Genomic DNA, 24,755 nt, shown 5'->3' with positions numbered 1-24,755 from the left:
CAAGACTTACAGCGTGGAGAGGTTTGCAGCCGAGTGCGAAGTGGCGGGGATGAGAATCAGCATCTCCAAATCCGAGTCCATGGTTCTCAATCGGAAAAAGGTGGATTGCCCCCTCTGGGTTAGGGGGGAGTTGCTCCCTCAAGTGGAGGAGCTTAAGTATCTCGGGGTCTTGTTCACTAGTGAGGGAAAAATGGAGCGGCAGGTTGACAGACGGATTGGTGCGGCGTCCGCAGTAATGCGGTCATTGTACCGGTCTGTTGTGGTGAAGAAGGAGCTGAGTCGTAAGGCGAAGCTCTCAATTTACCGGTCGATCTACATTCCTACCTTCACCTATGGTCATGAACTCTGGATCATGACCGAAAGAATGAGATCGCGGATACAAGCGGCAGAAATGAGTTTCCTCCGCAGAGCGGCTGGGCGGACCCTTAGGAATAGGGTGAGGAGCTCAGTCACCTGGGAGGAGCTTGGAGTAGAGCCACTGCTCCTCCGCATCGAGAGGAGCCAGTTGAGGTGGCTCGGGCACCTGTTCCGGATGCTTTCTGGACGCCTCCCTGGTGAGGTGTTCCGGGCATGTCCCACTGGGAGGACGCCTCGGGGCAGACCCAGGACACGTTGGAGAGACTACGTCTACCAGCTGGCCTGAGAACGCCTTGGGGTTCCCCCAGAGGAGCTTGAGGAGGTGTGCGGGGAGAGGGAAGTCTGGAGGACTCTGCTTGGACTGCTGCCCCCGCGACCCGGCCCCGGATAAGCGGAGGAAGATGGATGGATGGATATTACAGTAGCCATCCAAAGTCAGTGCAGTGTTTGTGACCTACATAACACCACTGTACACACACACACACTCAAGAGGTCACAAAAGGAAGCAATGTAAAAAAAATTCTCTTACCTTTTTTTAAACACTAGTTATAATTTATTTTACTTTATTTCTTTATTACTTTATACGGTATGTATCTCAAAAAAAAAACTACTAGGAAGGTGGTCAGGACTCATGGATATTTGGGTAAAGTTTTATGCAGCTACTTATGTGATGAACACTGGTTCACGTGGTGGAAGGAAACAAACTAACTGCACTTAAGAATCACACATCTGCAGCTGTGTCTCTTCTCCTAAGGTAATGCACAAATTGTATTTTCTATGAGCTGTAGGTCACTTTGGAGAAAAGCGTCTGATAAATAATCGTAAATGTAAGTGTGAACTTTGTACAGCATCTGCACTATCCACAAAGTGTTTACTTTTCTTGAAATAACGAAATATAAACTGGATTTCTTTTATTGATAATTTTTGTCACCAATTTTTATGATTTTTTTCCCCCTTTTGGACTGTTTTGTATCAATGCTCAAGGCAGTAACTCTTTTTCCACCTCCTTTTCCACCTTAAAAAACTCCATAACAAGCAAAAATCACTTTTCAGAATTACTGAATCATAAGTCATTGTTTTAAAAATGGTATGTATTTTTATAAAGCAGTTTTTTCTTGTTAAGAGACACCATTATATGAGGGCTGAGTTTATTTCACACTTACAATGTGCCAATGGAAAGTGATAGTGGCATGTAAATTTAAAAAGAAACACTAGTTTAATTTATGTTTAACAAAAGAGCAATACTAAAAATAGCATGCAGTTTCGTTATGCAGTTAGCTGGCGATAACTGTTATACAGAGGCTTCGTTTTACACATATACATTTGTGAAATGTGGGAAAGATTTTAGCTTCACACTTTAAAAAAGCTTTTCGGCTGAAACTCGGTGTTTCTATCCTGTTGCAAAGCAGAGAAAATACATGGTCTGCCTTGTAGGAGAGAAAGAATGCAGAGTTCTGAAATTGGTCTATAATGATGTATAATGAAAAAGTGTATTTGGGATAACGAAACAAGAACATTACATATTCACAAAACCCTAATCCTTAGGCACCTGTGCATGTTTTAAAATAGACTATATTAAGGATCAAAAGGAATATCAAAGGGCTCCTGGTTACATTTGGAGCTCATTATAAAATCCTTCTTCTGGCCTAAAAGGCAGTAAATGGCTTTGCTCCATTTTAGCTTTGTGAGATTATTGATTATTATATTTCAAGACGTTGTCTTCCTTCATTGGATGCGGGCTACCTTAAAGTACCTGTGATCAATAATATCTCAGGAGGAGGTCATGCCTTTAGCTGTAGAGCACTTAAACTGTGGAATAGTCTACCAGTTAGTCAGAAATGCCCAGTCTGTCTCAGCCCTTAAATCCCAGCTAAAGACTTACATGTTCACTCTGGCATATCAATGACCAGTGTACTTCTTGTTGGTTGTGCTTTTTCCATCTGAATTAACCTCTCTAATCTCATTAAGTCATCATTCGCTAACAATTTCTTTCTTGTTGGGCATTGATCCCCTATGATAAGACCTGAGAAGGCCGCCCGGTCGTCATACCAGCACATCATGTTGAGTGAAGCTGATGGCTGCCTCCTATGAATGAGGTGAAATGTCTATGTGAACTGGGATATCAAGTTAACACTGATCTACAAGGTTATTAGTTGTAAATTGATTTAAAAGTCTTTTTTTTACTCTAGATTGCCCAGGATGGGTGAGCAGCCACTGGCACAGAGGTTTTTTCTCCCTTGACTTTCGGTCGGGAGTTTTTTGTTCCTTTATTCTGTGGCCAGTAGGCATACATATAGATTTAATAACTGTGTAGATACTGTAGTAATTTAACATATTGCAAACTATCTTTGTCTTATCCCTTTGTTCAGCTCTCTGTTTCTGTGTGAGAAGAGCATTCTATAAAAATAAATTGAATTAAATATCACTGGGTGAGATTGTATATCACCTGCATCTGTATTCAAATTTCCAATGAGTACACAAATGGTGGAATGACTACGTCAAACTAAAGCGCCTGCTTAAAATAAAGGCCTATGAGATCAGCATATCTCGGTTTGTGGTGCTGAGGGCCACTTTATTCATGAGTGGCTATGATTGTCAGTGACAGCGTGGTATTACGGGCTAGCTGCTCACTTCATCAGTAGGCTTCAGCATATTGACCTTAGTGCAAGAACAGGGAGACAATGCAAAGGACCACTGCGCTGATGCGGAGGCAGGTTTGGGGAGATTAAAGATCAATTTTTTGTTTGTCGAAAAACAAATCAGCTTTAATCTCATCATAATCCCTAAGCACAGTGAATAGCATGAAAGCCGCAATTTAATATTGTATAGTATGTGAATTATTTAAATTTTGCTGGGGGGACAGATTACCGATTGAACTACTTACAGTAATTGATGTTTATTTTATGGAGTAGCAAAGTGGGGGGTAAAAGTGGTATGACAACACAATAAACAGAATATACATGTATAGGAGACCAAGGATGTCTGGTTAGAAAGTCAAACAGCATCATTTTTCCTCAGATCTGTACCTTTACCTTTTTCAAGGTGCAATATACATAATACAAATGCTTAGGGGACTCTCACTGTACAACCACTGCCTGGCACCCCAGCGAGTCCAAAAGGATTGTCCAGAATATTAACACTGCTCAGTGGTCAGAGGTCACAAACACAGAGCACGGCAGCCAGCTACTAATCCCAGGGAGCCTGATCTTCCGTTCCATCCTGCCCGGTTCTGTCTGGAACAATAGGCCTCTGCGTGTGCGGGCGCCAGTCTTAGGCAGGCTTTAGTGATAAGCCTAGCGGGATCAGAGGGTTACCAGGGGGCAGCTGGGGCCACTGGAACCAGGTCAGGTGACTACGTGCAGCCACAGAATAGGGAAATTCTTTGTTAAAGGAAGCAACGGCTTAATGAATGAATGAATGAATTAATGGATGAATCTTTTATCAATCCCTGAGGGAAATTTAATTATACACATACACATGACATACGTACATACATAAAGCAAACAATTTAGATAAGATAAGCAAGCATATTTATACACAGGGGAGGCTATCATGCAAGCCCTTCTTGGATCGGAGCCTTGCCATGGGGGAAGGGTTTGCGTGATGTAGGGATTAACAGAACTATATTGTCGGGAGCACTATGCTCCTGGTAGGGTCTCCCAAGGTGAACAGGTCTGGAGTGAAGATCCAGACCAACACAATCAAAAAAACCCTCATAAAAACGGAAACATTACAACGTTTACCCTGCCCGGAATAGGGTCACTGGGACCTACTCCTGGAGCCAGGCCTGGCAGTAGTGTTCCTAGGCAAATGCCTGATGGCTAGGCAGCCCACGTAACCCGGCCCAGTTCAGCCCAAAAAGGCAATGTGGAGGGGTCATGTGGGCCCACCATCTGCAAAGTCCAACATGGGAGTTGGGTGCAATCCCTTTCAGGCAGCAGGAGGAGGCAGGGTGGGGTGGCGAGTGACATCACAGACCATAGAGGCAGAAACTGGCTCTTGGCAGATGGAATGTGACCTTACTGGGGAAAAGGAGCCAGAACTGGTGCAGGAGGCTGAGAGATACCAACTAGATATAGTTGGGTTCACCTCCGCTCACAGCGTTGGCTCTGAAACCAAACTCCTCGATAGGGGGTGGTCTCTCTCCTAGAGGGGAGAGGTGCCGGGCAGGTGTGGGGATATTCACAAGCCCCCAGCTGGCTGCCATACAGTTGGAGCTTGTCCCAGTGGACAAGACGGTCGCCTCAATATGACTTAAGGTCGCAGAAAGGAAAACTTTGACCATTGTGTGTACTTATGCATCAAACAGCAGTTCAGAATATTTAACCTTCTTGGAGAGAGTGGGTGGGGTTCTGGACAGGGCCCCACCTACAGACTCCATAGTCCTGCTGGGGGGCTTCAACACTCATGTTGGCAATGACTGGGAAATCTGGAGTAGGGTGAACAGCTTGCCTGATGTAAACCTGAATGATGAAATGTTTTTGGACTTCTGTGCTAACCCTGGTTTGTCCATAACAAACACCATGTTTGAACATAAAAATGATCATAAGTGTACTTGGTACCAGAGTTCCTTGGACCCAAGGTCAATGATTGACTTTGTGGTCATTTCATCTGACTTGAGACTACATGTTCTGATCGCTCAGGTGAAGAGAGGTGCTGAGCTATCACCCGATCACCATCAGGTGGTGAGTTGGATCAGATGGCGGGAAAAACTGATGGACAGACCCAGTAGACCCAAGAACATAGTGAGGGTATGCCGGGAACAACTGGCAGAGGACCCTGTCCAGAATGATTTTAACTCCCACCTCCGTAAGAACTTCTCCCATGTCCCGGAGGAAGTAGGAGACATGGAGTCTGAATGGACCCTGTTCAAAACCTCCATTGTAGAAGCAGCCAGGTGCAGCTGCGGCCAAAAGCTTACGGTGCCAGTAAGATGGCAACCCAACAACCCGCTGGTGGACACCAGTGATGAGTGAAGCCGTCAAGCTGTAGGAGGAGGCCTTTAGGGCCTGGTTAACTCTGGGGACTCCTGACTCAGCAGATAGGTATCGGCAGGCAAAAAAGGCAGCAGCAGCTGCAAAAGCAAAATCTGGAGCATGGGAGGAGTTTGGAAAAGCCAAATGACTTTCAGTCAGCCTCAAAGAGGTTCGAAGAACCATCCAGTGGCTCAGAAGGGGTCGGAGGAGCTTCTCTCAAGCTGTGCTCAGCAAAGGTGGGGAAACTCTGACCTAAAATGAGGACGTTGTCAGGAGGTGGAAGGAGCACTTTGAGGAACTCTTAAACGTGAGAGATATGCCTCCCTTACAGGAGTCAGGGCCAGAGGCTTCTGGGGTATCAGAGTCCACTTTCCTGGTGGAAGTCACCGAGGTAGTTGGAAAGCTCCATGGTGGCAAAGCACCAGGGGTGGATAAGATTAGCCCGGAACTTCTTAAGGCCCTGGATGTTGTGGGGCTGTCATAGCTGACATGCCTCTGCAATGCTGCATGGACCTCGAGGACAGTGCCTTTGGATTGGTAAACTGGGGTGGTGGTCCTTACCTTTAAGAAATGGGACCAGAGAGTGTGTGCCAACTATCGGGGTATCACACTTCTCAGCCTCCCTGGGAGAGTCTATGCCAGGGTGCTGGAAAGGAGGCTCCGGGCAATAGTTAATCTTCAGATTGAAGAGCAACAATGCGGATTCTGTCCCAGCCTGCCGTGAAAAAGTGGACCAGCTTTTCACCTTCTCACAGATAATTGAGGAGGCATGGGAGTTCAATAATTCAGTCTGCATGTGTTTTGTGGACTTGAAGAATGCCTATGACCATGTTCCCCGAGAAATCCAGTGCGAGGTGCTTCGGCAGTATGGGGTGCTGGGGCCACTACTGCGGAACATTTGGTCTCTGTACGCACGGAGCAAGAGCTGTGTCCGCATCCTCGGCCTTAAGTCAAACCCGTTCAACGTGGGTGTTGGACTCCACCAAGGTTGTGCCTTGTCCCAGCTCCTGTTTGTGGTTTTAATGGACCGGATATCAAGGTGCAGCCAAGGTCAGGAGGGCATTCTATGTGGGAATCGGAAGGTGACGTCTCTGCTCTTTGCAGATGATGTTGTCCTTCTGGCACCATCACAGGGTTGCCTCCAACATGCACTGGAACGGTTTGCAGCCGAGTGTGAAGCATTTGGTATGAGGATCAGCACCTCCAAGTCTGAGTCCATGGTTCTCTCATGGAAAAGGATGGCATGCCCCCTCCAGGTAAGGGGAGAAAATTTGCCCCAGGTGGAAAATTTTTAGGTATCTTGGGGTCTTATTCACAAGTGAGGGGAGAAGAGAAAGCATGAGATCGGCTGCAGACTGGGAGCAGCAGCAGTAGCAGTAATGCGCTTGATGTACTGACTATAGTAGTGAAGGGGGAGCTCAGCCATAAGGCAGAGCTCTCTATTTACGGATTGGTCTACGTCTCTACTCTCACCTATGTCATGAACTCTGTGGAATGACCAAAAGAATAAGATCATGGATAGAAACAGCTGAAATGAGTTTTCTCAGAGTAGAACTCCTCTGCATGGAGGAGGAGCCAGTTGAGGTGGTTCAGTCATCTGGTAAGAATGCCCCCTAGGCTCCTCCCTTTGGAGGTGTACCAGGCACAGCCAACTGGGATGAGACCCCAAGGTTGGCCCAGGACATGCTGGAGAGATTATATCTGTCAGTTGGCTTGGGAGCAGATTAGGATCCCGCGCTTTGAGCTGGAGGAAGTTGCAAGGGACAAGGATGTCTGGGCATCTCTGCTCTCCCAATTGCCACCGTGACCCTTGTAGGACAAGCAGGCAAGAAAATGAATGGCTGGATAGATAGATGGAGGGGAAGATGATGCGAAGTGAGGTGGTATTAGGTGCACTGAGGTGGCACAGTGCAGATCAGTGCCATGCAGTCATTAAAGGGTCACTCCCCCTATATGTGAGTACTTATTGTTGACCCTTGGAACACTGGATCTGGACCAGCCTGTTACCAAAAGGGCTTCTGTTCACCAAAACGGTTTGCAAAGGCTGCGAGTCATAGTCCATGACAGACCGGAGTTGATTTAGACTCCGTTTCCATAAGATGTTGGATGGAGCCAGCCTTCCTGAGTAACTTTCTGATTCTGTTGGCATCACGTGTGGTAATGCTATTGCCCCAGCATTCCAATGTAGAAAAGATTACACCAACAATAAGCACCTGGTAGAACTTCACCATCAGAGTCCCGCACACCCTAGAATGTAAAGGTAGCTCTATCCTTTAGTGTACCACGCTTCAGTGTCACATGTCCACTCCAGCCTGTTGACCAGATGCACACCCTAGCCCTTATGTTTACCCCCTGCCTCCACCTCCATACCTTCGACACTCACTGGGCAAACTGAAGTTGGCACCTGATCACCGAGGCATAACACGCTTAAATAGAGCGTGGCTCGGTCATGTTTACATTTAAGTACCGCATTGTTCGCTATGAAAAGGTTGAGCTGTAAAACTTCTAGGTCATTTGAATTTATTATTGGTAAAGTTACTATTGGCAGCAAGCACTGTAGTGGTAAGAATCGCCACCTTACACATGAAGGACCCAGGTTCAGCTCCCACCTGCTGTAGTTCCCTTGTGTTGTACTTACCCTGAATCGATGCAGTAAAATTTTCCCACCTGCATCAATGGGTAAATCAGGTTGAGTAGCTTAAATTCGTAACTCTCGTTGGTAAAAGCATCAGCAAAACAAACACGTGAATGTAAAATGTAAAGTTCGCCAAAGCTGGAGCACATCTTGAAGCGAGGTCTTGGTGGGCTGAGAGAAGCAGATTTTTAAGCTCTCCTTCATCTCTTGCCCCCATGGCCCAGCGACTGCCCTCCAAGCTGCAGGAGGCCCAGCTGTCGGACTTGTCACACACTTGGCCTCTCGGCCTCCAGCCCCCAGAGGACCTGTACATCCGCAGGGGATTAGCCCTATGGAGGCTACACTGGAGAAGCAGGGCATGCCTTTGTCTGCGTCTCGCACACTTGTGCGCACGTCCCTCTGCGTGTGCACAGCTGCACGATCCGTCACGGAGCTCCAGGCGTGCCGTTCGTACGTCCCTGTCTAGCGATTCGTGGCGATGTCACAGAGGCAGTCGGCGCACAGACAGCAGTTGCACAAGGATCGCCTGGTTCCGCCACACTCGCAGGTGTCAATGCCCCCAATCAGATCAGCTTCCTGATACCAGATCAGCATCGTTTACCACAGCACAGAGTCACTCTACTACATGCATGCTGACAGACAGCTGACACATGCACATCACAACCCTAATTCACGTAAAACCTTCGCCATCCTTCGGCAGGCACTACGAAACTCGCGACGTGTAAACCTCGCGTTTCTTTGCTGTGCAGGAGCAAAGAGCAACAGCAAACATTTTCTTACCGATCGGACTTCTTACTACCTTCAAAACACACGTATGCGCAAAAAAGGTGAACAGTAAATTCCAGCCCAGATGCACAGAGAGAGAGTGAACGAGGGAGCGAGAGAGAACCTTGCTTGTCCTCAGTCCTCGTTACACCGGTAATCAGCTGCTGCCATTTCATTAGGCTCCATAATGAAAGCAATCCCAGTTCTTTTCACTCCAGCAGAGCCCAAATAATGAAGGCTCCCACCCCCCCCACCTCACCACTCCATTACACCCCTGCTGGGTAATCGAAGAGGAAGAGCTGCTGTCTGCTTGCTTTAATAACAAAAGCATGGGAGCGCTCTCAGGCCTGGCACTGCTTTGTGCTCCTGTCGGCTCCGCATTGTTCTCCAGGCTCTCAGCATGTCTGGGAACAGCTCTGGTTATGCATTTGCCGCTTGCTTTCTCAGTTCACGGTTTGTGTGCGCGTGTTTGCATGCATACGTAATAATTCACAATATTCCAATTTCTCAAAGGCTCAGTCTCAGGAGAGCAGAACTCAGCATTGGAGTCCAGGAACTCAAATCTCATAACAAACCTTTTATTTCCTTGAAGTGAAAAGATCAGAACGCAGTTAAATAAATCAAGCTTATTATTACAACTGTGAATAGGAAGTAACAACATGGATAACCATTATAACAATACTAGTAAAATAATATTTTTTCCCCCCATTACTAAAACAGTGTTATGAGCAGAGAGGGGAAAAAAAAAATTAAAAAAAAAAACTTTGTCTATTCGGGGGGGGACAATCTCAGCCACGGCTGTCTATAGCATTTGACACATTAAGATGCAGAGCACTGCAACCCAGGCAGTGAAAATGGCCAGACTATTCAGTGACAGAGGAGGAGGGGGAAAGGAAAAAAAAAACAGGTGTGTATTATAAAAGTACAATCAGAAATAGCACTGGGTGGGGACACCCCTTTCTCTATTGCAGTACAGGTAGTGTGTGACACTGTGCATCCAGAGGTCCACTGCGGATCATCTGAGAAGCTCACACCAGCTAATTGCTGTGGTTTACTTGACAACGGGATGAAACCAAACAAAGTGACGGGACTGGTGGCACATATTAAAAAAAATCCCACGTACAGGTTAGGAAAGCTGTGGTGCAGAAATTATTTTGTTTGTGCGAAAGCAAAACAAAAAAGATTTTGCTCTATCTATCTGAGGTTAATAGTTATCACCGGGCAGAGGACTTGGAATCAAAAACGTGTATGTAATGCTCATCCCGTAGGAAAGATGCAAAGCATGTTCATCCAACAAAAACTGTCAAAGTGACAGAACAACATGGTGTTTGAGCTCAGCTCCTGAAACTCGTCAGTCCACACACCGGTGAAACGGCGCTGCCAAAAAGGAGGAGAGAGAAACGAGAGAGCGGCGAGACACCACATCGGGCTCGATCTGTACCGAAGCTTTGTCTGTTGAAAGCTCTCGTGGCAGGTCGCGAGAAGCTCCTCCACGTGCCGGTCACCCGCGTGTCGCAGCAGTGTCCGGCAAGGACAGAATTTCAAAGCGTCTGCACCAGCACGGGGAAAAGCAGGGACAAGTGCTCGGCGCCCCTGATCGGCAGCTTGTGGGTGGTGTAGTAGTGCACGACCTCGGGGATGGTGTCAAAGGGCGGGCTGTTCTGGCCCAGGATGTACTTCCCTTCCTTGGACAGTGTGAACTTCATGTGCATGAAGCCCTGGCAGCTCCTGGAGAAGGAGAAGGTGGAAGGCAATGCTGAAAGACATGCTGAAGAGACACAGGAGAGCACCAGAGCTCAAGCAATGGGCAGCAAAGAGGATTATGCAAGGAAACAAGGGTAGAGCCAAAAACTCCATTTGGGAGACATGGGGTCATAGCAAGCTAAGAGGGGGGAAAAAAGTGAAGGGGGGCTGTAACTATAGCAACTGAACAGCACTGCACCTTCCCTTTAAGAATCCAAGCACTGCCATGATGAACAGCTTCTAATTATAGTAACATTGGGAGGGGAAAAAAAGGGTTCTGATTGGCTGGCTGATGCCAGTTATTACAGTGAGCAGAACCCAACACTGTAAAATTAATTTTAAACCACAATCTAGAGTTTTATTCACATGAGCATACCGGAGCAGAGGCTAGATGGATTGGGTACTTCACGGCCTCACGTTGCCGTTTCCGTACGTTTATATTCCGGATCTTTCCACTCGTGCTGTAAATTGGGATCGACAGGCTCATTTTGTTCTTGAAGTGCATTTCATAAAATGGGATTAAGAAAAAGTGAAAGACCAAAGATGTAATTTGGTAGGTAACTGGTACCGAAAGCACGGACAAGGCATGGAGGAGGTACGTGTGGTGTGGCGTCGTGCCGTTTACTGCCGGCTTTGTTGCAATCTTCAAACATCTTTGACGTGGCCCTTCGAGTGCACTTGAGCCGGTCTGCTGCGTAAAAATGTTACAACTGGGACCCTAGAATTAAATTACATCCAAGCCATTACAGCTGATTAGACTGTTAGGGTGGGGATGTTGGCATTTTCAGCCTATGGAAGGTGATTAATATTCACTGATGGCAGGATGGAAGCCTGCAGGAACTGGAGAGCACATCACCTGCTGGATCAGCACTCCGAGAGATCGGGAGCACAATGGCGGGAGGAGAGGCCAACTGCTCGAGGTACTAATTAAAGTGGGAGAGATGTCCAGACAGGTAGCGTTACGCTGAATAATGAGGTGCAGCCGGGGAATTGCGAACAGGCTGCGATCTAAGAGTTGAGGTCCCAGAAGGACAGCTGTACAGCACTGTGGTCTTAACACAGAGCTTAAGAGCTTTGGAAAGAAACAGTTCACATAGTTTTTAAAAATAAAAAAAAAAACCAAAGGTAATTCAGCAGGTTTAAACTAAACTCAAACCTGCTGAATTTTCTTCTCCATTACAAATTAACCTTGGCGGTGCTTCGACCGAGTGACCGGGTGTAGGTTCCATCACATATGGAATGTGACGTTCACATATTCTACACAAGCAGGTTTGTGTCGTGTTCCTCTCACGGCCCAGAGACACGTTTCCAGTGAATAATTGACTGAATTACCTGCGATGGACTGCTCTCCCATCCGTAGTGCACCCTGCCTAGCCTATTGCCCTGTGCTACCAGGATGGACTCTGGATCACCACAACCCTGGCTAGGACAAGTGTTTATCAGCAGTGAGCAAAAAAATTTTAGTGTACTCCTTTTAAATACAACGAGATCAAGCTCATTTATATCCTTCTACAGGCACGACGATCCAACTAGAAACTAACCGGTTGCGGAACACACGTGAGCAATGAGGTGTACCTGAGCGAGAGGGAGTAATCAGACCGGTTGGTCTGGCTGTTCCTCACCAGGTAACTGCACTCTTTACACAGGGAGAGGAGAGCCTCAGCCTCAGAGCGGGAGAGAGCACCATGGTACCAGCTAAACGAACACACACACGCACAGAATGAGAGAAAACGAGGTGGATGAATGACAGGTACAACATCCAGCAGTACTGCCTTGTCCATAAATACTGCGTACATACATATGCTTACGACAAGAACGTATATGATACGTGATAGTCGGTTGCAGCAAAGCTATCGACAAGTTGCGCCGCTGTGCTCCCACACAATGTTGTTAAGCTGCTAATGCATTATCCTTATGGTAATATCATCAATACCCCATAGTTTAATACCCAAGCCTACAAATGAACTAAGTCAAAAATTAGTTATACATTATAGTATAAGAACGGGGGCGCGGTGGCGCAGTGGGTTGGACCGGGTCCTGCTCTCCGGTGGGTCTGGGGTTCGAGTCCCACTTGGGGTGCCTTGCAACGGACTGGCGTCCCGTCCTGGGTGTGTCCCCTCCCCCTCCAGCCTTATGCCCTGAGTTGCCGGGTTAGGCTCTGGCTCCCCATGACCCCGTATGGGAAAAGCGGTTCAGAAAATGTGTGTGTGTGTATATAGTATAAGAGCAAACCTCCTAGTGATCAGTGTATAAATACTTCACCAGTGCAGCACAAAGTCTACCGTGACACGTAAAAGGAACGGTGCCGGACAGAGACACGTCACACTGGAGAAACACGCTGGGCACGAGAGCCATTTGAAAAAGAAAATAGAAAAATCTACGTACACCTGCTTCTCCAAGGGCAACGTGGGGTCCACTCTCTCTCCAAGCACAACGTGGGGGTCCACGGCCTTCCGCAACTTGGCAGCGGCAGCTGCTAGGGCGGTTGTCCTGGGCAGTCGGTGGCGCTCCGTGGGCGACGAAGAGCGTTCCCACTCTGTGCTCTCGAACTGCACTGTAACAAGAGACGCAGGAGTTCAAGCTCAGGAAACGGAGGGATCGCTCCCCAGAGGCACCGGCTGGGCGCACAGCTGAAGAATGAGGGAAACGAGCCTACGACCACACCTGGGACCACACCTGGGATGGGAACTTCTGGGGTTATTCAAGTGCCAGCCTGGCGGTGGGCGTGCGACAGAATGGTGAGCGAGGGCGACGCAGAGCTGTGGCCCCCTATGGGAGGGTCCCCGAAACGGAGCACATCCCGGAAAACACAAACTGTGATGGGTAGCAGAGAGGTGCGGGGTGAGAGAAGGCGTGAGTAATCAGAGTACGGTGAATTCTGGGAGCAGAATGGGACCCTGGGGTGGGGGGTTGGGGGTGGATGCAGGGTGATGCAGTGCTTCTGATGCAAGTAGGGATGAGAGAAGATACTGCGGATGCCTGTATCGGGGGGGGGGTGTCACCTGGCTCTCTGGGAGGCTGCTCCTCCTCCAGCTGCCCCACTGGGGGGGGCCATGGCAGGTCACCACGCTCTTTAATGTCTATTGAAGGACACCAAAAGAGGAGCAGAGGAGAAGGAAGAGCTGGGCTGGAGAAATACAGCAAGTACCGATAAATAGAGGCTGTGCTGAAAAGCGGAAGGGAGGAAAGGCGACGTGTGTGTGACACGAGACTGAAGGGGACGGAAAAAAGAAGGCATCAACGATGGGATGACATCTTTTGTTGGTTGTCTTTTAAGGAGATGCCGCTCTAGAGTCGGAACAAGAGAAGAAATTTTGCATAGCGTGACTTCGGGGGATTCTTTCTATCGGGGGCCCGGGGCACGCAGCAACGGCACGCCGGAGATTCGAGAGCCCAACGCGCACGGCGTCCAGTCCAGGCCGCCGCGGTCACGGCCCGCCGACAATGGGAGAGACGCGCTGCCGAGCGCGACACCAGATAACACGCAGGCGCATGAAAGGAAGGGGTGACATCTTTATGAACCGACAAATTCACGGCACCCCCCCAGCCGGGGGCATCAAAGGCGGCTGAACGGTCGTTTGAAAAGGAAACAGGCGGCTGCACGCACCCCGCCTCTCCCCGCTTAATTATTGAGCGGGCTGAAACACTCGAGCGCTTTGCCCCGCTCCCTGTGAATTATTGATGCACGGCGCAGTACAATGGCCCCCATCTGGAGGCCGACGGCCCGCCAGCCCGCCGGAGCCCATGATTAAATTGTGAGCCAGTCCCACTCGACCTCTCGCTCGGGAGGCGGAGAGAGAGCCGCTCGGAGACGGGCAGGGAATCGGAGCCAAATTTCACGTGGCCAGAAGAGACAAGAGGACGGAATGCGAGCGAGAGGAGGGAAATCACGAGCGCAAGTTTCGGCGCACGCCGCGCCGGGCAACGAGCCTGCAGCGTAACCCTTAGAAATTCTTCCATTCGAGGAGCAATTACTCCCCTGCGTGTGCTTCAGCCCAATCGGAGCACAAAGACGTCGCGGTTGCGCGTGTCAGAGCTCCGTCTCATATTCCTCCACCGAGTTGCTGTGCGCGCCGAGGTCAGCGATGGCTCTCCGCAAGCACGCAAAACCCCCCGTTCCTTTAAAGGACAAAGCGCAACGTCGCTCGGCTTCTGTGCGCTTGGCCTGCGGCAAATTGCGGTGAAAATGAAACAGTGGCTCGCCACGCTCGCATCTTATGCACGCTCGCTGATGTTTATTTAATATCGGCTCTCCTCCGCAATATTTCAGCACTTTTTTTTTTTCTCCCCCCGGTTTCTGCGGGGAGGACTGAAAGGAACGGAAGTTTGCAAAATGCTCTCCGAAAAGCTCTTTGCAGCACAGCCCCTTTAAATGAACGATATAAGGAGAAGACGAGAGGACTTCGCTCGCTGGAACTAAGCGAAGTGTCCGTGTGTGTGTGTGTGTGTGTGTGTGTACCGCGCTCGGTTTTGATGAAACAAACCCTTCACATTGACCCTGCAGTCTCGCCAGCTCCCATTAGGCATGTTGTGCTTTTGCAATTACATAAATCAGTTTTTATGTTTTGATGCACTATTACCTGGACTATACCCTGTGGACTCAGTTCCTGATGAGAACAGCTTCAGTCAATGACCCAACCCCCTACTGAATGGAAGGCTCTTGCAGTGCAGCATGCAGTCAGACAGAACACACACACACACACACACACACACACACACACACACACACACACACACACACACACCGCAGGAACATCCCACCATGGAGCGTATCCAGTGAACCGGGCCATTCGTCACACCGTCTCAGCACAGCCTGCCGACAATCATCCCCCGAACCAAGAGAGAACTATCCTAACATATTAGCAAATTACTGTCTCCTGCATAATTGTCACTTCGCCATATTCTATTCTTTCATTCCAATTATTATAAAGGGCTGTTACTCAAGTGGCATTCCCTAGACTCCATAAATAATCATCATCATCTCCCATGTCATCATCTCGCTTCACTGGTTTGAATCTCACCATCCTCCTCAAGTGTTGTTTTTCCTAATCCCTGTGCTAAATCTATCCTGTTCAATGACAATCCACACGTAATGTGCTGTTAAATTCATTTAAAAAAAAAAAAAAAAAAGAAAAAAAAACCCCTTGAGGGCACCACGTATTTTTGCCATGCACCTGGACACCGCTCTGCTGTTCATGTATGTTTACATGGCTCTCCCAGCATGACCTTGCTTTGCAGGCAGTCCCAGCAGGGACCCCCCCGAACTAACCCCTTGATCCGTCAGCATCTTAAAACACCGCCTCTACCCCCTAAACACACGCCTGTCAGAATTAAACACGGTGCCAAAGAGCAGAAGGTCACCCACCGTCACCCGAGCTGCGCTGCTGTTAGACGGCCGTGCGTCGGGGGTCACATCTGGAGAGAAATGAGGGCTCCCGGTGAATCGGATAAGTGGCTTTGTCTAGACAGGAGAAGCCATTTCTTCTCACATTAGTTCATTACAGCAAATACCCCGTGTGTGTGTATGCACGCGAGCCGACGGCAACGCAAAGACAAGATGAATCTTCACCCGTTCCAAGTGAACCACCGAGTAATAATACCGGGGAAAAAAGTGGACGTCCTTCCACAGTTTGTCACTGAAAATGACGTGTTGTGATGGATTGGACAGTAGTGGTGTTAGTGCACTAGCAGTATTTGTGACCATAATAAAACACATACCTGTATTTACATTAAATTCGTTTAGCTGACTTTTCTCCAAAGCATCTTCACTGTAAGTGGCTTTACAGTGATTTACACCGATTCGTTCAGCAGACACTTCTCCAAAGTGACATAGATCTCAGAGAACATAACAGAGCGTTAACACCAGAGGATGGAGAGATGGAGATGCAGGCAATTTGTCTCGTATTACTGCACAAACCACTGTACGTTACACCAATACCTGCACCTAGAGTTTGGTTTCTTTTTAACACATTTATAGAGCTGGGTACTCTTCATTGGAGCAATTCAGGGCAAGTACCATGTTCGAGGGTACCACAGCAGGAAGGAGTTAAAACTCGAGTCCTGAAACTCCAAGAGTGATGACCCTCACCACTCTGCCACCTGCTGCCCCACGTATATAATTGCACTGAATTATACATTTATGAGCAATTGTACTTGCAATACTCAAGTCCAACTGAATGCATCATAAATATAACCCACCGCGCTGCCTTACCAGTACACACAGTTTTGGAACATTTTTCCTTTGCTTTTGTTCCGGTCAGCTGGTCATCGCATCCCCTGCCCTGTTCCCAAAAAGTCTCGCCACACACGAAACCCTACGGTGACAAGTAACGGTCCGTGCTGCACCCGAGTCCAGATGCTGTCAGTTAACGAGGACCAATTAACACCTCGGTCCACTGATAAAGGCGAATCAGCGGCCGCTCATTAGCTTGCCTGTCACAGGGGAAAGGGGACAGCGGGGTGGAGGGGATGCTGTCCGCTTTGCTGCCAACGCCGGTCTGGACCCTATATGTTAACGGCCCTAAAAAACAACCATCCGGTCGTCAGGGATCGTAGCCGCTGATCCCGGTGCTTAAAGCCCGTTTGCGTCACGTGGTTCACGGTCTCGATGCGTTCGGCATCACCCCACTCATCACAGCTAGAAATGTCACCGCTGCCGCCCCCCCCCCGCCATCCTCCATCTCAGCTGGTCCTGTGCCTCCCTTGCTGTGTGCCGGTGGCAGGACGGCACGAGGAAATGCAACCGCACATTTTCTCTTTTTTTTTTTTTTTTTTTTTTTTTAAATTTCGTAGACTGCCGGGAAGTGAGGCGTTTCAACTTCTCATTCACAAAAAGACCAAAGAACGCTCCCTTGCAAGCGACGCGGAGCAAAATCGTGATCACCGCGGCGGTCTGGCTGAATGGCTGCAGAAGGATGTAAGTCGTTATTTTACAAGTGTTCCCTGGATGCCTTCGCTGAAATAATTACGACCGTCACTGGTTGGCTATGAATATGCAAATTCTTCTAATTAAAACAAGGCTTGCCTGCTGCAGACACGTTGACTGCTGTTAACTCTGCTTAGAATTCATTCTCAAACATCAACCAGTCTATCGGGAACTCAAAAAAACGCACATTAAAATCCACTATTTCCCATCCGGACAATTCATTGTGAAACAGACCATTATGGATTATACTTATTCCTACCACTTAAACATAAAGCAGAGATAACCTATGAATATGAATGAATATCCTGCCAACAAAGACCTCAAGTGACAAGCCCTAATGGAAGAGACACCTATTCATGCTGAATTACGACTATTACAATGGAAAAACCCGCCAATTCGAACCCCGGGCCCCGATCCGACAGCGGCTGAAAGCCGTTCAGGAAGCATCTGCAATACAAATAGTCGCAAAGCGGATGAAAAGAGGATGCCGCTGATAACGCGAAGAGCACGGAGGAGTGTCGGGATGAGGGCGAAAGCCATCAGTAGCCCACCCGCACCTCACCCCTGTCAGCCCACCCCCTTCAGGGGCTTATCTGCACATGTGTGTCAGATCAGCAGGGAGGAGGAGGAGGTGGGGCTGCGACCGCTGGGGAGATAAAGCTGCGAAGATGGAGAAGGTGTCAGCGTGTGACTGATTGCACCCCGCCTGGGCGGTGTGTTCTCCCACCCCTCCCCTCCAACGTGCACCTCCCCACCCCGCTCCCCGGCAGCTGTCACCGGCTGCTCCGAGCCGGGCCTTCCGCGGCCTCGCGCTCCCGATACGCCGAGCGCACCCGAGATCACGCTCGTCTCCCCAAGCCCGCCGAAACCCACCCGCTGCTTTCCACTTCACTCCCCTGCACCAACTAAGGCGCACCGCTGGATTTTCATGGCAGCGTGCATTTGCTTACCCCAGGCAAGCTGCAAAAAAGCGCACGTGCAACACACCTCGGGAGGAGACGCCACGCAGCTAATTAGACCGCAGCGTTTGAGCGCATCTGTAACGACCCTGCAAAAGCGATCCTATCCTTAAGCGTGAATATATTGGCGAATCGAGAACCATTTCCCCCATAAACCAAGATATGAGTTTCGATTACGTTTCCATTAAGCCACCCTCTCATTACTTGCATTACAGCGACTCCTAAGTACAGCTGCTCTAATGAGATTTGAGCATATTTTACCTCTTGGCCGATGCCTACGTGCTCATCTCATCTCGCAACGGCATCCCCGCTCACCGCACGCTTTATTACCGGATCAGCCGCGCGCATGTGAGCATGAAATTAATTAAGCAGAGGTGAAAGGTGCGAGGAGAATGCGGATGGGGGAGGGAGATGGGCAGACCTAGGAAGGGGACGGGGCTACTTCGTTTCCCTCTCTTACGTCCTTCTCCACCTCGCGCCTCTGCAGCACAGCTCAATTATGCACGCAGGCTCCCCGGCTGGGCTGGTGCAGCGCCAGCACACCTGCTACACGCATGCACCTGTTACACGTGCGGACACTCGACGCTCGCGGGGTGAAACACGTGCTGCATTCCCCAGGCTCGCTTACACGGGGCCCCGATACCGTGACGATAAGAGTACCGGCTGTCACAAGGAGAGGGGTCATACCATACCCGCGAAAGCCTTGGAAATGTGGTCCTTCTTCCACTCCCAAGGCTGGTCATACTCGTCAGCCGGCCGCTCGTCATCCTGGGGCAGCCGGCTTTCCCGGCCCTCCTCGGCCGGGGCCCCACGTCCACGCTCCTCGTAAGGGGTGTCGTACAGCTGGACGCCACCCTTCGATCGCCCAGCCGCGGGGACCCGCTGCAACTCTGGAAAAACGGGAAGATGTCGACTTGCGGCACAAACAAAGTACTCCTAACAGCCGATGATAACGGACGAGCTTGTCTGACAAACATCATTTGAACACGGAGGAAACGGGGTGGGGGGGGGGGAACCACGTCAGCGCCGAGATTCGTACTGCGAGGCTTAAAAAGAGCCTGGGTTTCGAGCTGGATAACAACTGAGCTGCGCGGGACAGAAATATCCAAACAATCCGAGCCTTAATCTCATTCTGTGGTATTACATCACGCAGCGGGACTTTTCATCGCAGCTTTCATTCCTTTCACAGCATGTTGCATAGATGCGAATAACAATGTTTGCCTTCCCGCTGCACCAACAATTTAGGCCGGATCTTGAGGAAAGCATCTGGAGACGAATGAAACGTTCAGCGTTCAACTGAAATCGATTCAATCTTTTTTTAAGAAAAACAAGCTGCAGTTCTGTAATCAGTTTTATTACTGAAGCGTTAAGACACAAAGACTAGAACCGTGGGACAGAAAAAGCAGGTTGCAGACAGAGAGCTACTGTGGAGGTGGACTCTGAGGGACGGAGGGAGGTCAGATGAAGATAAACTTTAACCTTCGGATGACACTCTGCCTTAGTCGTCTCTATGGCAACAGCAGAAGCCCTGGGGACAGACCCCAAGGCAGAAGGGAGCTCAGGTTTGTTTTGACATTAAACTACTGAGACAGAGACACGAGGACGAGAAATTCCTCTGTCCGCACCCAAGTCGAGCGTCCACGTGTCGGAGCCGGCAGGAGATGGAAGACACGAAGTGCACGGGACAGGCAATTTCAAGATTAACACGAAAAGAGGATGTTAAGCAGGTAGGGAGAGGAGACATCAAGTCTTTTTCCAGGATGAGGCATGTATGCAAAAGAGATATAACAATCAGAATGCGTCATTTCCAATTTTATTCATACAATAATCTTATGGAGAACGTACACTATAAATTACATTCGGCAAAACAAACAAAAAAAAAAAAAACTCACTCACTCCTATCAACGGACATCATTTAGGATTTAAAGTAAAAACAAGCATTGCTGAGAAGCCCGTCACGCTCGGATGCTGCTTTTATAAACGGGCTGTTTAAACGTGATGTTACGGTTTCAAAAGCGGAGCCAGCAGACACAGCGCAATGACTCAGTTCTAGGCCCCTTTGTCAACGCAGTACCCGTGAACTGCCCATGACCGCGGGGGAAGAGGAAAAAAAAAAAAAAAAAGACGAGCGCAGACAACTGGCAGAGAAGCTAACCACACTAAAACTGATTAAAGCCCCAAATGCTCCCGGAGGGAAAGGGAAGGATTTACTACGGGGGGCTGCTCACCAAGCAACTGTCGCCGGGGTGGACAAAGCAGGCAGGACATTAGGGCAAGCATCTTGTTATAGGGTTGATGGGAGAGGAACAAAAGGGTGGAGAAAAGAGGAATGTGGTACCCTGGGTTGGTACTTGTGGTACACGTGGTACTCGGGAGTCTCGACACCACTGCAAGATTCGAGGAAGAAAGGCCTTGAAGCAAGAGCAGTAAATTGATCTTAAAATACCCAAATCAAAACCTTGAACACGGGTCAGGCACCGACCCAAGCCACGACAGGCAGAACCGATGCCTGCGGCGCGTGCCGCTAACAAGGAACCAATTAAGAAAGGGTTCGGACCAACCTGCGATGACCCGCTGGGCTTCATAGGGCTCCATGTAGCCATTGTTCTCTGGAGGGGCTGGGCCCAGCTCCGAGTCCGACCTAGCGTCCAGGCGGGCATCGAAGGGGTCCGAGTAATCCGTGTCCCCTGCTGCTGGAGCCGAAGGAACCACCTAACAAACACAAGCACGGTGTACGTTTTCGGTGGCTTCACAGTCGTAAATGCAGGTCAGTTATATTTCCATAATGTCAAGTATCCATCATCATGCAGGTGCACAATAGCAGAAGGGGAGGGGGGGGAAATCAGTTTACACATGTACAGATGGTCCTCGAGTTACAACAATCCAGACTTGCAACAGCCATCCCGTTCACGTTATTATATTACTTTGGAGTCCTGACAATTGGTTATAATGTATAACGTCAACTAGGCGCACTGCCATAAGGTACCCATTACAGTTACCATTCGGTCGGCGTTCAGATGTCCCGCAGAAATCGTGTTTAGCTTACAAGGAGGGGGGGGGGGGGGGGGGGAATTTATTGGCTATTCCCTTAAAATTACTTTTTAAAATGGCTAGTAAGCAAAAAATTGAGTATTACTGTGGAGTGTGAAGCACGGTATCCCTAAACAGTTTACCTGTACTTTACTTACAATTACTGTACTGTTTTGTTTTATTCTGCTGTTATTTTAACAGGAATGTGTGCAATACAACTAAATATAACAAAGGCCTATGATGCAACATACTGTAGTATTCACACATGTTCATTTTTTTATATATCCTTATGGTTCATATAATAAGTGGATTTTCAATTAACAATGAAGTCAACCTAAAACCCTGTCGTAAGTGGAAGACCACCTGTATATTTTTTGTAATACGAATGGAAATTCGATACAACATGAGGTCTCAGTGCGGAACCACAAATACCCCACATTTACCCTTTACTCACCAGAAGCAATATGTAAAAGGACAAGCAAATGCAATACAGACACACCCGTTTTGTGTTTTTTTAGAGCGGCATGGTGGCACAGTGAGTAGCGCTGCTGTCTCACAGCCCCTGGGTGGTGTGAGAGGATGCGAGTTTGATCCTCGTTCAGTTTGTGTGGGTTTCCTCCGGGTGCTCTGGTTTCCTCCCACACTCCAAAGACATGCTGTCCAGGTTCCCCCATAGTGTGTGAGTGACAGAAAGAGAGAGTGTGTTCCACTGATGTATGAATGAGTGACCCAGTGTAAGTAGCGTATCTAGCAGTGTAAGTCACCATGGTGAATAAGGGGTGTGGGCTGATAACACTACACAGAGTTCATTGGAAGTCACGTTGGAGAAAAGTGCCTGCTAAAATAAATAAATAAATAAATGTAGAGGCCCATCTCAGTGGTGCCATGAGGCCCAGATGGTTTGAGTGCCTGGTCAAGCCTACAAGAGCGAATGTTGCATTATGAAGAGATGCGGGAGGCACCTACGTTTAAACGAAAGCGTTCAAGCATCTTATAGTAGCGAGTGCCTGTACACACAGCAACATGTATTCCCACGCCGTTTCTGCAGCACATTATTAACACGCAGCAACACAGAGTTAATTAGTAACCAATCCCACAGAGGAGCCCTTCATGAGACAGAGGAGCAGAGTGGGATGCTATTGGACACAGATGCTACATGGTGCTCAGAGTGGTTAATGGCACAGTGCAGCTTAAGACCCTTAATGCTCATTTGCAGCCAACGCGCAGTTGCGCGCGACAGATGTGTGACGCCGAGGATCTCGCTTCTGTCCGGCACCACCTTAGATCAACCTCGCTCGGTGAAAATCCCAAACCACCAGTAATGGATTAAGAGTTCTGTTTCGAAAAGGTGCTCCCATCTGAGGGTCCCTCGACCAGGAAAGCGGACGAGTCCTGCTCGGCTGCCGCATCTTACTCCGAGATGGCACCTCGGTCCCAGGCGTGCCAACGAAGCAAGTTTGGGCAGCTGCTGCGTGCATCCTCGTGCACGAGTTCCCTTCGCAAAGGGGGTCTCACGAAAGAGCTCCTCTTAGGAAACTACGCAATAAACAAGGTTTGGGAACAAAAAGATCTTAGTGCTGGAGCTTGTCATGAATTGTACTCAGCAGCAGGTGGCACGGTGGATCCAACCGGCATCTCTGGATTCGGAGGACCCAACTTAGAAGCCCACCAACTTCTGTAGTACCCTTGATCAAGATACACATCGAGAATCACTCCAGAAAAATTCACCCTGGCGTACAAACGGGTAAATGACTAATATTCTAAGTTTTGCTGGAGAAAGGGATCATGCAGTTAAATGCAAAACGTCAGCAGAAGACTTTTGAAGGGATCTGGGATTTTTACAAGACTACACAATGGCTGAACAATGAGAAACATTTGTCCTGCAGAGCACCTGGTAGGCCTACGCCTTTGGGGGAAAACCAACAAGACCGCACATCGTCAAAGGGCTCTGGGCATCTCCAACTACAGCGCCTACAAGGACCTTTGGCAGGAGGAAAGATACAGTCACATGGTCCCTCCTGGGGGTGGGGGGGGGGGGCTCGGGGTAAATACACAGACACCCTGGATCTGTGATCACACGGCGCCTTAATCCAAACTTCATTCATTATTTATGAGAAGACATATCGCCAACCTGAGATAAGGGACGGTCCTCGGCTCATCTCTAATTAAACATCTTTCATGTTCACAGTCCGCCCGTATTACAAATCAATTATGTCAGCGACAAATTAAAAGCCAGTTGTTTCGTCTCGAACGTGATCCATCCTGTTTCTCGCCCACAGCTATGAACGGGCAATTCATATTAGGGTCAGTGTGGGCAAAATACATAAATAAATGCAGTGATGGGTGCGAGAGGAGCTCAGCTCTGTCTGCTGTCTGTCCGCTGTAGTGACTGACTTCTTAAGACGGGCAGGGTGCAGAAAGAACCAGCAATCTTTGGTCTTCCGTGAGACCGTTCTAACCACCACGCCACCTGCTGCACAACGAAAGCGAACCGCGTGCACATACAGGCTCTGCGCATCATTTACCAGACACTTTTCTCCAAAGCGACTTCCAATGAACTCTATGTAGTGTTCTCAGCCCACACACCTTATCCACCGTGGTGACTTACACTGCTAGATACACTACTTACACCAGGTCACTCATCCATACATCAGCGGAACACACTCTCTGTCACACACACTATGGGTGAACCTGAACAGTATGTCTTTGGACTGTGGAAGGAAACCAGAGCACCCAAGGAAAGCCACGCAGACACGAAGAGAGCATGCAAACTGCACACAGACCGAGCGGGCATCGCACCCACGTCCTCTCGCACCACCCAGGCTCCGTGGGACTGCAGCGCTACTCGCTGTGCCGCCGCTTCATAACTTACTGGACCCGGCGACTCGTCCAGGGACACAGCGCTCAGGAGGATCTTGCTCCGGCCGAGCTCTTGCGACTCCACCTTGATGAGCCTGTGTTTGGGCGACACCGCCTTCATGTCCAGACTGGCCGACTTGAGCGGCGAGCCGAAAGCGGGCTGCGCTACGCCTACGGTCAGGTCGGCCGCCGCCGACTCGCTCCGGGCCCGGATCTGCGCGTCCTCGTACGGGTCCTCGAAGTCGAGGTTCTTCTGGACGCGGTACGCCTTCAGGATCTCGCTCTCCGTGTAGTCGGGCTTGGGCGGCTGCGGGGGCACGCGCCTGCTGCCGAAGCTCAGGTAGTCCTTCAGCCACTTGGCCATGATGTCCGCAGAGAGCTCGAGCGCGCGCTCCGCCGACGCCTTACACTCATGGGCTGCACGTGCTGCCCTCTTCCCTCGATATTAGGCAGCGAGTGCGGAGAATTATTACAAGAGAGGGGAAGGAGGGAGGGGAAAAAAAAAC

The 24,755-nt window shown here is 49.2% G+C and overlaps 1 protein-coding gene across 1 annotated transcript; it reads right to left on the bottom strand.

Annotated features, from left to right (window-relative positions):
* Window positions 1–9,512: 9,512 nt before the first annotated feature.
* On the bottom strand, window positions 9,513–24,755 carry shdb (Src homology 2 domain containing transforming protein D, b). The gene is made up of 6 exons (XM_018728071.2): window positions 24,263–24,755; window positions 20,922–21,072; window positions 19,053–19,250; window positions 12,862–13,030; window positions 12,052–12,171; window positions 9,513–10,461 (listed from the first exon to the last, which is right to left on the bottom strand). Exons 1-6 carry the CDS (start codon window positions 24,611–24,613, stop codon window positions 10,275–10,277), a joined length of 1,176 nt encoding a protein of 391 aa, XP_018583587.2. The 5' UTR covers window positions 24,614–24,755; the 3' UTR covers window positions 9,513–10,274.

The sequence above is a fragment of the Scleropages formosus genome, chromosome 9, assembly GCF_900964775.1.
Source record: "Scleropages formosus chromosome 9, fSclFor1.1, whole genome shotgun sequence".
Classification (NCBI taxonomy): domain Eukaryota; kingdom Metazoa; phylum Chordata; class Actinopteri; order Osteoglossiformes; family Osteoglossidae; genus Scleropages; species Scleropages formosus.
The sequence above is the reverse complement of the archived record's forward strand: the minus strand, read 5'-3'. Positions and strand labels throughout refer to the sequence as shown.

Coding starts and splice junctions, on each gene's coding strand:
- shdb (XM_018728071.2), bottom strand. CDS start 24,613: ATGGCCAAGTGGCTGAAGGACTACCTGAGCTTCGGCAGCAGGCGCGTG. Junction 19,251..20,921: donor AGCCCAGCGGGTCATCGCAG/GTTGGTCCGAAC, acceptor CCGTTTTTCCAG/AGTTGCAGCGGGTCCCCGCG. Junction 12,172..12,861: donor TTGCCCTTGGAGAAGCAGGT/GTACGTAGATTT, acceptor GTGTTCGTTTAG/CTGGTACCATGGTGCTCTCT.